We start from the raw sequence: 13683 nt of genomic DNA, 5'->3' as shown, positions 1-13683 counted from the left end.
AAATATAGATCAGCAACTATGAAAGACGGGTAGGAATATGACGAATTTTTTGCCGTTTTCTTGTGTGATACAAGGTACAGGTAGGTGAGAGAAAGCTCTGAGATCAGGGACATATCTTCATGTTAAACGTATCTCTTGAATCTCTATAAAAGGTAAGGAGTGGTTTAGTAAGATCATGGTGATAATGTCAGTATAAAATAAATCAGCATCTATGAAACACGGGTTAGAATATGGCGAAAATTTTGCTGCGTTCTTATTTGGTACAAGGTACAGGTAGGTGAGAGAAAGCTCTGAGATCAGGGACATATCTTCATGTTAAACCTATCTTTTCATTATCCAAAACAGGTAAGGAGTTGCCTAGTGAGACCTGGGTAAGATTTTTAGCATAAAATAAATCAGCGACTATGAATGACAGGTAGGATTATGACAAATATTTTACTGTATTCTAATACGGTACAAGGTACAGGTAGGTGAGAAGAGCTCTGAGATATGGGACATATCTTCATGTTAAACCTATCTTTTGAGTCTATATAAAAGATAAGGTGTTGCCTAGTAAGAGCAGGGTAAGAATTGCAGTAGAAAATAAATCAGAATCTATGGAAGACGGGTAAGAATATGACGAATATTTTGACGTATTCTTATCTGGTACAAGGTACAGGTAGGTGAGAGAAAGCTCTGAGATAAGGGACACATCTTCATGTTAAACCTATCTTTTGAATCTCCATAACATGTAAGGAGTTGCCTAGTAAGACCTGGGTAAGAATTTCAGCATTAAATAAATCAGCAACGATGAATGACAGGTAGGATTATGACAAATATTTTGGCTGTATTCTTATCTGGTACAAGGTACAGGTAGGTGAGAGAAAGCTCTGAGATCAGGGACATATCTTCATGTTAAACCTTTCTTTTGAATTTCTATAAAAGGTAAGGAGTGGTCTAGTAAGATCATGGTAATAATGTCGGTATAAAATAAATCAGCATCTATGAAACACGGGTAAGAATATGACGAATATTTTGCCGCGTTCTTATCTGGTACAAGGTACAGGTAGGTGAGAGAAAGCTCTGAGATAAGGGACACATCTTCATGTTGAACCTATCTTTTCATTCTCCATTACAGGTAAGGAGTTGCCTTAGCAAGACCTGGGTAAGAATTTCAGCATAAAATAAATCAGCAACTATGAATGACAGGTAGGATTATGAAAAATATTTTACTGTATTCTAATCTGGTACAAGGTACAGGTAGGTGAGAAGAGCTCTGAGATCTGGGACATATCTTCAGGTTATACTCATTTTTTTAAATCTCCGTAAATAGGGTAGAAGTTGTCGAGTTCGATGTCGAATTATTAGCTTGTACAAGCTACAGGTAGGTAGGAAAACCCTTTTAAGATCATGGTAATAATTTCAATCTTAAATAAATCAGCAGCAATGAATGACATGTAGGATTATGATTATTTACATTCAAATTAGATGATTTCTTTTTAAACAATTTGCTGTAAATGAATGCATCATATGAATACCTAATAAACAAGATGTGTTTGTGTAACACTGATGTATGGCAACATAGCAAAGATTAAACTTTTCTTAAATGCAAATTTTATTAATAGGTACCAAAAGTAAGGTATTCTCAATGGAAAACAATTGTAAAATTTGAAAGTAAGCAAACATTAAAGTTTTTTTAAGAAGTACAAAAATCTCTAAGGTCAAGGCCAAAATGTCAATGTAATTCGTATCAACATGAAAGGTCTTGCCACATAGAATTCTTATATAGAGTATGAAAGCCCTAGCTCTAACCGGTCAGAAGTTATGACCAAGGTTATTTTTTTAAAAAGTAGGTCAAACTCCAACGTCAAAGGGTCAATATTCTTGGTATCCAATGAAGTAACTTCTCACAAGCATTAAATATGTTAAGTATGAAAGCACGAGCCATAATACTTTAAAAGTTATGGTCAAGATTTTCTTTTTTAAAGTAACTCAATCTCAAAGGTCAAAGGGTCAAAGTTTTTGGTATCCAATGAAGTAATACACCGATCCATTTCTTTTGTGGGTGTGTGAATATTGACCAATCAGAGCGCTGCATTATCGCGTCATTTGCATCTGCGCGGAGGTCGGACATCAGTCGGACAAAATGGCGCTGTGTTTACGGAGATGCTACAGAAAAGTTGTTTATAATCCGTTGTTTTTTAAAAGTTGATTATTTGCTACTTTGCCATGGTGAAGCACTGTTCGTTTGGGACGTGTAAATCCGATAGCAGGTATCAAGATAAGCTGATGGGAGCAAAATTCATTCCATTTCCCAAGCCGAAATCTGATTTACAAAAATGCCTGCGATGGATTTCCCTGTGTAGACGACCTCACGATCAGCTTAATGTTGACAAAATTACGAAACATACGACTACGTATATATGTTCAAAGGTAAATATCATAGAAATTATAATGTAATGTTACAAATCAAATGCGTACAATGACATGTGCAGATGTGCACACCTTATCAGCAGTGCAGCAATGTAAACAATGATCGATCATTTAGGACTGCATTCAAGTGCATATTGTGTGTCAGATCTATAACCAATCTTTATCATATGCTAAGTTTTAGTCTCGGATTTGCGGGATTTTTTTAGTTATCAAAGTTTAAAATATTTGTGAATCAATTGTAACAGGAAAGGAGAAAATGCATGGCTGGACCGGGAATCGAACCCGGGACCCCTGTATCTCTAGTCAGGTGCTCTACCTACTGAGCTATCCAGGCCGATATCCACGGCCCTAACCATTACATTCCTCCCTCCTTAAAGGTCTTTGGCCCTCCAAAGACCCCAACCCAGGCTCATCCCTGGCAGGTCTTTCACCTGTCAATTCCAGGGCATGGCACGGCACCAAATCTGTAACAGGAAAGGAGAAAATGTATGGCTGGACCGGGAATCGAACCCGGGACCCCTGTATCTCTAGTCAGGTGCTCTACCTACTGAGCTATCCAGGCCGATATCCACGGCCCTAACCATTACACAATAAATGAAGTAGCATAATTAAAATTATTAATCTGACATTATGTATACCATTGGGGTATACATGTAAATACAATTTTATAGAGAGAGAAAGAGGTGTATCAGAGAACTGCTGCCATGGATTTGTTTCTTGTTGCATAGAGACTTACTAAAGATAATTTTTAAAATCAGTTTAATTGTTCAATTTCAGCATTTCATTTCAATAGATGGCCCATCTGATGACTATCCAGATCCATGTGATGCACAAACTGGTGAACTAAGGAGATCAAGACGGAAAATAGTATACATGTCTCATCAGTCCAATGAGTTGACAGACTTTTCTACCAGGTTTGATCGAGCACAGTCCATTGAATTCAAACTTAATTTAATGAAGATAATACATTCATACAGATATGTTTAAACAATTTCTGCTTTCTAATAACCCACAGAAATAAAATAAAAATGATATTTAAAGTAAATGGATGTATTCAAGAGTGCATGATACTTCCTATGTAATAAAATGGATTTCAGAACAATTCGAAATATTTTCAGCAGTGGCAGTTTAGAACCTCCTCCACACAGAGATTCTGCCTTACATTATGATGTTGCCTGTCAAACAGAAGAAGAATGTAAGTCCTTTCCTAAGAATGTCAGATCTTGTTTAAGTGCAGACATATATAAGGCCTGCACAGTCTCTTTTGCTTTAAAGGCTTCATCTTAACTACCGGTATCTTTACTAGTGAAAACGAGGAGTATTTTTGATCAAGATAATTTAATGATTTAAATCATTTCTTTATAATTGATACATACATCAGAATCAATGAATCTTTATGCAACATTGAGATGAACTATCAAGCTGATGCACAATCTACTTTACTCAAAGCATGCTCCAGGAAGAAGTTAGCAAGTTTGTCAAACATCTCTTTCATGAAACTAGGATCTCTTGGTATTTTTTCAATAAATAAATCTTTCTTAGTATAGACAACAAATATACAGAAAGATGTACCTGTCACCATTAATTGGCCCTGGATTTGGAAAAAATAATCATGATTTTTTTTCAATTGGTAAGAGTCACCAGATGCCTGTAGGCAAAAATTTGGCAATTGTACAGCTTCTGAAATGAGAAGGTTTCTCACAGAAAATGGACATTTTATCTCTAAAACTCCAGTTTGACCATCCAAACAAATTTTACCATCAGGGGTAGCAGCTAGGAATGAAAACAAAGGATTTATAACTAACCCACAGTCGTGAATGTGAATATTTTGATGCCTCTCCATTAATTTTTGTTTGGCAACATTTTCATGACATTTCCCATAAGAGGTAGCTTCTGAACTGAAAGATTTCTGATTAAATATATTGCAAACAAAACTGTCCGTTATATCTTTTTTCCTCTTGCATATTTTATGGAATTGGGATGCAGTCACACGCGTCTTTCTATCTGCAAACCAAACCTCATTCTTTGACTGATGGACAGTTGACCTTTCTATCCTTACAGCTTCCTCTTGTGTTGTGTTGTAAAGTTGATTAAGTTCTTTAAATTTTGTGTTTATTTCAAATGGAACCTCACTGTCCAATGGGAAAACAGTATTTCCACAAGTCCCATTTTCAATGGACGGAATGGTCTTGTAGTTTTTCAACTAGAAAAAAACCCAATAAATGTATTATTTTAAAATAATTTAATCTGATTGTGTACGCCATTTGATTAGATAAATTTTTTTTAAGGTCATTAATCTTCAAACATTAATCCTCAAACTAAATGAATGAAAATTACATAAGGAATTAAATTAATAGCTACTGTAACACCACATTTTATACGGTATAATGTGGGTTAGAACAGTTTACGCAGTTTATAGTTTATAAACTGCCCCAACCCAATTTATTAAATTCAATCTTTAGATAAATGATAATTTTGTTATATAATCTTTCAATTTGTATATTCCTGAACAATCATATGTTTTATTTCATATTTCAGTGTTCTCATCCATGGACATGTTTCCCTTGCTTCAAGAATAAAGCAACTTGAGGAAGAAAATGAAAGACTAGGAAAGGAAATCGATTCGAAAGTAAAGGAAGTTGCAGCAGAGGTCGCTGATGGTTCCTGTCAAACAGAAAGGGATACCCCTTTTACTCCTGATGATGTATCAAAGTCAAAAATTAAGAACTTATTTGAATTTTATACTGGGTTAACATTTTCAAGATTTTTAATGCTATTTGCGTTTCTGTTTCCATGTAAGGACACAAACCCAATCGTCAATGAGGAGAAAAGGAAAGAAGCTCAAATGGACAGATTTCCTTTGTCACAACAACTGTTCATGTATTTGTGTCGACTTAGAAATGGTTTACATGTTAAAGATCTGGCATTTAGATTTAATGTAAAGGTTCAGACAGTGTCAACAGTTGTAAATGGAGTGGCCAAGTATATGTATTTACATGTAAGATTAGGCTCACTAAGCTACTGGCCTCATCGAAATGTCATTGTAGATAATATGCCAGAATCATTTAAAATAGAATTTCCAACTTGTTTAGCCATTTTAGATTGTACTGAATTGAAGACAGAGAAGCCATCATCTCTGAAACAACAAAGTCAGTGTTACTCAGACTACAAATCCTCTAATACATTGAAAGGTCTTGTTGTATGTGACCCTAGGGGTTCAGTTTTATTTGTGTCAGATTTGTATTCTGGAAGTATTTCTGATAATGATATTATGGAACAGTGTGGTTTTTATGACTTTTTAAGGCACTTGAAAGAAAAAGAATTTATCTTGTCTAATGATGCCTTAATGGCAGACAAAGGTTTCCTTATTGAAAAGGAGTTGGCTCTACTAGACCTAAGGTTAAATATCCCCCCTTTAGCATCAAGTGCAAAATCACTTAGTGCAGGTGAAGTAAATCTTACTAGACAAATTGCATCTCATAGGATACATATTGAACGAGCAATAAATCAAATTAAATGTTTTAAGTTACTAAAGAGAAAAATTCCTGTAAGTATGTTTAAATGTATCAATGCACACTGGTTTGTTGCAGCAATACTGACAAATTTTCAAGACACTTTAGTAAAAGTGTAAAAAATAAAAAAAAAATAAATAAATAAAAAGGGAATATATTACTCGTGTTTCTTTTTTATTCAAATCTTGTTAATATTTAGTACCTGATATGGGAGCATTGATCCCTGCTGTACATCACCCAGAGGTGTCTGTGTAAGATGAAGTTCTTCCTGTAGTAAGTATGACAGGGGTGTGCCCTCAGCAGAAGGATCTGTCTTCAGTTTCTTTATTTCTTTAAAGTCAATGCTTGGAATGCTTGAAATTCAGAGAAAAAAATGCTTTCTATAAGAAAGTGGGGTATTCAGACTGGTATACATAGGAATAAAATATACATACATGTATTTATATAGAAGTACTTTATAATACCTCATCTTGGGCATGGTGCTATGGACTGGCCTCTTTTTACGGGGTGTTTGTTTTGGTTTGGCAAATACCATAGCTGACACAGGCTCAGGAAGTATCTTTGGACCTCTAGGTTTGTGCCACTGCTGTGGCAGACTAGTGCACGCCAATGCAGATGGCACTTCTGTCAAGCCCATGTTTTTATAATGTACAATGGTGTACAGTACACCAACTGCACGGGAACAAGTACCACTTATTCTGAATTAAGAAACAAATATATAATTGTACTTTGTAAGCATGTATTTATAATATTTATATATAAATCTCAAACTCTACACGCCTAAACGTTTTAAAACGAACCAGGGGGGGGGGGTAATCTAAGCGAGATGGGTAGAGACTGAAAATTTGTTCTGACGTTTACTACCCATCTGAGATAAGGAGGGGGGGGGGGGTGATAAAATAACGAGATGGGTTTATGCATTTACCATTTTAATATATAAAGAATGCATAATATGGGTTAGAAAGACTCTACCATACCGTGAAAAAAGTACGGAAGAAAGTGGACTTGAACGAAAATATTCAAACAACATTGATAGTAAAGGCCTTCCCTGTGTCTGTGATACATCAATTCATGTTCATTATATCGATTTTTATTTCTTATTCTTAGTTTTAAATTACGTAAATTAATCATTTAATGTACATACCCAGCCTTACAGGTACAGAGACTCTCTGTGATTGCCGAAGTTGTAATCGTCATGTTGATCTTGTGCGGGGCTTCACTTTTACGCATTGAGCGAAAGCATTTTGCGGATATATCTACTGAAGTGTCATTAGATTTGAAAAGTTTCAACGCATTTATGTAGCCATTGATAAAGAAATTATAACCCCTTTCTTTAGAACGTTTTGACAATACAATATTTTTAAAATAATCGAGTGAAATGTCCGACGGGATGAAATCTAAGTTGATTTCACCCGCCATGTTTACTATGGAATGTCCGACCCGGAAGCGTAGCTAAGACGTCACTAAGGTGGGCGGGGCTTATCGATGCAAAATGGATCGGTGTATTTCTCACAAGGATCATGTATATGAAGTATGAAAGTCCTATCCCCTACCGTTCAAAAGTTATAGCCAAGGTTGAAGTTTCTTCACAAGTACAGAAATCTACAAGGTCAAGGTCAAAGGATCAAGGCTGTTGGTATCCAATGAACGGTCTTTCAAAAAAGATTACATATGTGAAGTATAAATGTCTTGGCATCTACTGTTCAAAAGATATGGCCAAAGAATAAGTTTAAAATTTTCATGACAAATGGGTCAAACTCCAAAAAATTAATATAAATAATCAAGAGCTAATATCAGCCTTTCAGTGCTGAAACCATTGTTTAAAAAGGATGACTTAAAGATCTATAAAATAAAAAGTTGGTGTGACATTCCACCTTAAACGTTTATGAAGAGTTATCTGCATTTGATGAAAAGAAGAAAATTTATTATTTCTCAGATTGTCTGCGGTAAAGGAGTCATTTTTTTTGTGTATAACTTAATAAAGATATAGTTTATTCAAATATTTACATTGAAAATCAAATAACTTTTTACAATATCTTAAATAAAAACATGTGCAGGCCAGCCCATAGAACTTTGCTCTATTGCGTAACGATATGCCTCGGGGGAAAAAACTTGAGTTTTGTGAGAAATTAAGTCTTATCGCTAACCTGGATATTCATGTGAAACAATACCAGATTTCTTATTAGTGGTTGTTGTATAGGTATAAGTTTCTAATTAAAATAAGAAAATAATTATTTCTATCTCACAACCTCAGTATAATAGTCATTCAATTACTCTGGCGGATTAGTTTACAGGTAGTGCCCCCCACCCACCCCCCCATCCCCACCCCGGCCCACTTTTCTGTCGAATATATACAAATCATTTAATAATTCAATAACTTTTAATAAAATGTATTTTACCAATCGAATAAATATTATCAAAAAATATTCATTACATTTCTGTATATTTTAAAACTGACAAACTCTTAACTCTGATAAACAACAGCACCCCCACCCCCCTTTTCCCTTTTCAAGATTCCTGGATTCGCCACTGAAATCTGCGTCGCCGTGTGAAATAGTAGTAAAAGAGTCTACTTTGAAGTCGCGGATTAAGGAGATAATCCTTGTGTTGCAGGTTTGAATCCCTCTGAAGGACGTGGAGACCGGTCCTCCAATGAGACCGTATAAACCGAGGTCCCTTGTCGCAGTTGGTGCTGGCACGAAAAAGGTCCCTCACTGTGCAGGGGACCAAGGCCCCCTTTTCTTTACAATATATGCATAAGATTTAATAATTCAATAATTTTAGTGTGCTTGTTGGCTCCTTAACTCTGACAAACAACCGCTCCACCCCTCCCTGTCGCTGTTGGTGCTGGCACGAAAAAGGTCCCTAACTGCTCAATGACCCAGGGTGTCGAGCAGTTTTCCAACGGCAATTGTTAGTGTTCCCATGAGTGAAAAATTGGAGCGACGATCTTATTGCAGCATTTAAACACGTATGGTTTTTGTTTCTTACATGACCACATTTAACGATAGATGCCTGTCTCCAGTAGGATTAACCCCCCTCCCCCCCTGTACATTCTCCATTCACAATACACATAACAACCAAACTGCATTAACCGAAATACAAATAAATATATAGAAAGAAAATATATCAAGTACTATACCTCAACTCCTTTTATTTTTCTTAAAATCAATCCACGATTATCTATAATTAATCCATGTTTGATGATTAATTTATATTGATAAATTGTTTATATATACTGACATTTCCATTTTTCGGCATACGGATTTATATATAATAACCCCATTGTAAATTACATATGAAATAAATATAAATTACCAATCGAATAAATATGATTAGAGAATATTTATTTTATTTTTGTTTATTTTAACACATGTGGAAAAATCCATGTAAGAGTGAATAGATCTCTATGATGACGTATTACGCATCTTATGAACGATAACTCGTTATATGAACGATAACTCATGTTCGACTTCTTTTACGCCATAGCATCTAGTCATTACCTATAGGAACTAAACCATTCGCATTTCAGAATATTTTATGCATATAATGACATCTCATTATTAGAATCAATGTACTTAACGCCTATTATAGTTTCTGTCATCTTCATTAAATGATGATAATTCATTTAAAACACACTATAAATTCCTACTCAAAACTGATATAATGATGCACATACATGTATCAAGTGCAATCCAAAAATGATAATGGTAAAACAATTTCTATAAGGGTGACGCAAGTCCAACCCTATGTTCGGTTCTAGAAGATTTCAAAAAAGAAAAAAAAAACAAGTGTATTTGGAAAGGGTTTTTCATACCAAAATTGGCACAAACTCATTAACTTCAAAAGTTGTCATTTAGGCATGGATTTTATTTCATTTAAAAAGATATGCAAGAAAATAATATTTGTTGTTTTGACAATGAATTCATCATAAAGTTTCAATTGCGAGTAATTTTGCTTTTACCTTTTCTAAAAAAAAAAATCACATTTTTAATAAAATTTACATCAAGTGACATAAACAAAACAGACAAACAAAGGATTCAACACAAAATGTATTTGTTACAGTACTAGAAGTTTTTCTTAAAGCAGCAAAAGTCTCCGAACCAAAGATGGAAAAACGCTTCCGGAGCCATTATGTCAAAAAGGTTTGTCCGGAGCCAGGATGTTGAAAAGCAGCTGATTCCAAGTGAACACCGAGTTTAATACTGGAGGGTATAAAATGAGTGTCTCATATTTGGAAACAGGAATAAGATCATTCATACGATGACTCTTTTGTTCATCTTCATTGTCCATCCCATCAAAGAGTTTGTAGTTTGTTTTTTTTAATTATGCAATTTTCTGTAATTCTTGAAATTTCTTACATAAAAAAACTTTCAGTGACAGCATTTTCACTTGGGAATTACACTCTATTTGACACATATAAGTACTGTTTTCTTTGCAAAATGTGAAGGAGCGTGTATTTAAAGACAACACCTTAATGCAGGTATAAAACAGTAATAGTCAGTATCTAAGCTGTTTGGTTGTTTACTTTTGAAAATAATTGAACCCATCATTGATATCAATTTTCAATATCACATTTATAAAAATTAAAAAATATAATATATAAACACTATATAGTAACTGTTATACATGTAGTTTTTAAAAACTAATCATTCACGTCAAGCTACCGGTCACGGTAGCCTAGTGGTAGAGCGTTCGCTTCGTGATCGGGAGGCCCGGGTTCGATTCTCGATCGCGGCGCCGCGTCATACCTAAGACGTAAACATAGGTAGTGACTGTTCCTTCGCCAAGCGCTCGGCACTAGAAGTGAAAGTCACGGGTCTTTCGGATATGACCTTAAAAACGTAGGTCCCGTGTCACGGTAGGCGTCGGCACGATAAAGAACCCTCACTGCTCAATGGCCCTGAGTGCCGAGTATAGGTCTAAATTTGAAGCCCTTCACCGGCATCGGTGACGTCTCCATATGAGTGAAAAATTCTCAAGAGGGACGTTAAACAATATACAATCAATCAATCAATCACTTCAAGCTTTGTTGCTTATATTTGTCTAGTTATTTTTTAGATAATCAAAAAATCTTTTTATTTCAGGGATTTCTATAAGCAACTTGCCAAAGTCCTCAACTTCATTTCGATCAAGTCCTCTTTTTATTTTGTTCTTTAGTGAATCATTACTTTTAAGAAGTTTATCACTGATGTAACTTTTCATTGGTTCTAAACTCCGTATTGTTTCTTCTAAATCGCCAAACTTCCAAATGAATGTATTGTAATACATCTTAAAATATTCTGAAAAGTCATCAAATCCATTTGCGAGAAAATAAGATACGTTTCTTCCCACAAACCTTTTGAATTCCTCGCTTTTTTGAATTTTTCGCTTTCTTTGTCAATACTTTTTTTGTCAACAATCCCATCAAAACCTACCACAGAGTCTCCATCAGTTTTCACATAGACATCACGATCCAATAATGTCACACAAGGAAGATTTATTGATTTACAAAATTTCCGATATTTTGCAGCGTTTTCACAACCATGAACAGGGATAATTTAATAACTTGTTATTTCGAGATCTTCGTTCGAATTCTCTGGGCTGTCGTCCGTTTGACGCAATTTGTTAAAAGAGAATTTGGACAATTTCTCGGTCAGTTGGGCCTTCAACCAATAATATTTTAGTTCCAAATAGCAGGGTCCTGTATGTTTCAACGGCATGAAGTTTTGATAGTTCGTTATTAATGGGTAATCTTTTCAAGCCGTTTTTCTCTGGTTCTTTTCGAAAGAAAATTAGTGCGTTTTCGACGGATAAGGTATCTATAAAATAGGGACTATGTGTCGCAACAATGATAGTTTTGTGAAAGCCTTCTTCATATAGAACTCTTTTTAACCGCTCAGTCATTTGGGGATGCATTCCTCTGTCCGGCTCCTCTAAGCAAAGTGTTTTGATGTGTCTTTGTGCAAGAAGCAAGGAAACCTGTTTAGCTTCTAGTATTCCTACCAAAGTCTTCAACAGTGGAAATAGTGGAGAATTACCTTGTCTCACATCAATTAGTGTTCCTTCATCAGTTTCCTTTTTTTTTCAAAAAAAAATTCTTGCGGAGATGTTAGATATGTGAAAATCTTCTGTTCTTTTTTTAAATCTATTTCTTCGTCCCTATCCAGAAGTTGTGATATTATTTCTGCTTGTTCACATGTTTTTAAATAATTTACTTTTTTGAAGCCTTCTCCAATTTGTGGGCTTTTTGTCCACTGCACATTACCGATGCCTCTTAGAGGCATTGTGGCTACATACTTTTCTCCCAAGTTTTTCCATGTGATATCATCTTGCTTCACTTTTATATCAAACATGTCAAAGGAGCAATCAGTAGATTTTATCTTATTTAGCACATCCCATACAACGTCCCCCATATCTGTTTTTTCCTTGTCGAAAACATTATCCAAAGCATTGTTATCTTTTTCGAACTGAAATGATTGAAAGCGATCATCATCGTCTTCCCTGGATTCAGGGTTGTATTTAAAGGTACTTGGATTCAGGGTTGTATTTAAAGGTACTTTTACAGGAGCTAAGAATTGTTCTATCTTCATCTTTGTAAATTATTACTTTGTGAACAACTTGTCTGTGTCCTTCATTTTTCCATTAATTATGCCAGAAATCGCCGTCCTTTTATCCTCTAATTCAAATCTGCAAACAGCGTATGCAATAGAATTTTTTTCGAAGGAATTTGTCACAGAAGAATTAATTTCTCTAGGCATGCATCTTCTGATCAATTCCAAGATGGTGCTTTTTCCACAAAAGTTTGCTCCAACGAAAAGGAAAAAAACATTTCTTGAACGTTCAAATAAAATGTTATATTTTTCCTTGAAATGGACAAAATTGTAGAGTTGAATTGCTTTCAGCATCTGAAATAGTTTGAGAAATGTTATTACAATATGCATAATTTCAAGATTGCAACTAGATGCTGTCATGAGATAGTAATACCCGCACTAAGGTGTTTGCCTCTAAATGCACACTCCTCTAAAATTGGGCTTTGCCAAGGAAAAAGCAATATAATTCAAAAATTTACATAAAAGGGCCTCCATGTATTCATCAAATTGAGCATAATATTCTCAAGTGAACATGTGAGCCATGGGCCTCGATCTTATAGGTACATGTATTTAATATTCGTAATTCATTACCAGTCTTAAATTAAACAACAGAATTCAATTAATGATGTAAATTAGGTTTGAAACAAGGGGGAGAGGTTATAAATTTTTGGCCCATAATTGGAACTTTTTTAATCTATTTTCTCATATAGATCAACAACAAATATTATTCAATTTAGTGTAAAGCGTTTTTGATGATTTTTTTTTCAAAATGTACAAACTTTTTTATATTTGATTAGGCAGAAACACCTTGAAAGCTGCCATATACCTTGTATACCCAATCAATTTAGTCAACCCCCACCCCTCTCCCATCAACACACACACACACCCTCACACAAACACACACACACACACAAACTCACCCAATTTTCCTGTTTTTGGAAATAGGCGTAGATGGCAAAGTTAAGATAAACATCTTTTGTAAATAATAATTTTGAATTTGTTCTTATACTGTAAATGTATCTGAAGACCTGCATCACATTGGGCTTGCGTCACGTACCCAACTTACGTACTAGTTTTACCATTATCATTTTTAGATAGCACTGCACGTGCAGTACTAGGCCTAGTGTTTTAAACACATCATTGCATGTATGTCAGTAGGAATTATTTTGTGTTTTAATTGGATTATA

At 34.9% G+C, this 13683-nt stretch overlaps 2 protein-coding genes and 1 pseudogene across 3 annotated transcripts; 1 reads left to right on the top strand and 2 right to left on the bottom strand.

Annotated features, from left to right (window-relative positions):
- The first annotated feature begins 2031 nt into the window (after positions 1–2031).
- Positions 2032–3764, top strand: LOC134247429 (uncharacterized). 2 transcript variants are annotated; one of them, XM_062729798.1, is made up of 3 exons: positions 2032–2412; positions 3190–3326; positions 3534–3764. In XM_062729798.1, exons 1-3 carry the CDS (start codon positions 2209–2211, stop codon positions 3697–3699), a joined length of 507 nt encoding a protein of 168 aa, XP_062585782.1. In that variant the 5' UTR covers positions 2032–2208; the 3' UTR covers positions 3700–3764. The 2 variants fall into 2 exon arrangements, with proteins under 2 accessions (XP_062585782.1, XP_062585781.1); XM_062729797.1 differs by having other exon boundaries at positions 3531–3714.
- On the bottom strand, positions 3763–7425 carry LOC134247430 (uncharacterized). The gene is made up of 4 exons (XM_062729799.1): positions 7069–7425; positions 6389–6622; positions 6127–6277; positions 3763–4615 (listed from the first exon to the last, which is right to left on the bottom strand). The coding sequence occupies exons 1-4, from the start codon at positions 7341–7343 to the stop codon at positions 3830–3832; spliced, it is 1446 nt and encodes a 481-aa protein (XP_062585783.1). The 5' UTR covers positions 7344–7425; the 3' UTR covers positions 3763–3829.
- Positions 7426–10941: 3516 nt separating this feature from the next.
- Positions 10942–12496, bottom strand: LOC134247426 (uncharacterized; annotated as a pseudogene).
- Positions 12497–13683: the final 1187 nt, after the last annotated feature.

The sequence above is a fragment of the Saccostrea cucullata genome, unplaced genomic scaffold (assembly GCF_032062105.1).
Source record: "Saccostrea cucullata isolate Sc308-1 unplaced genomic scaffold, CSIRO_AGI_Scuc_v1 ctg2017, whole genome shotgun sequence".
Taxonomy (NCBI): domain Eukaryota; kingdom Metazoa; phylum Mollusca; class Bivalvia; order Ostreida; family Ostreidae; genus Saccostrea; species Saccostrea cuccullata.
This window is presented reverse-complemented; position numbering and strand designations above follow the sequence as displayed.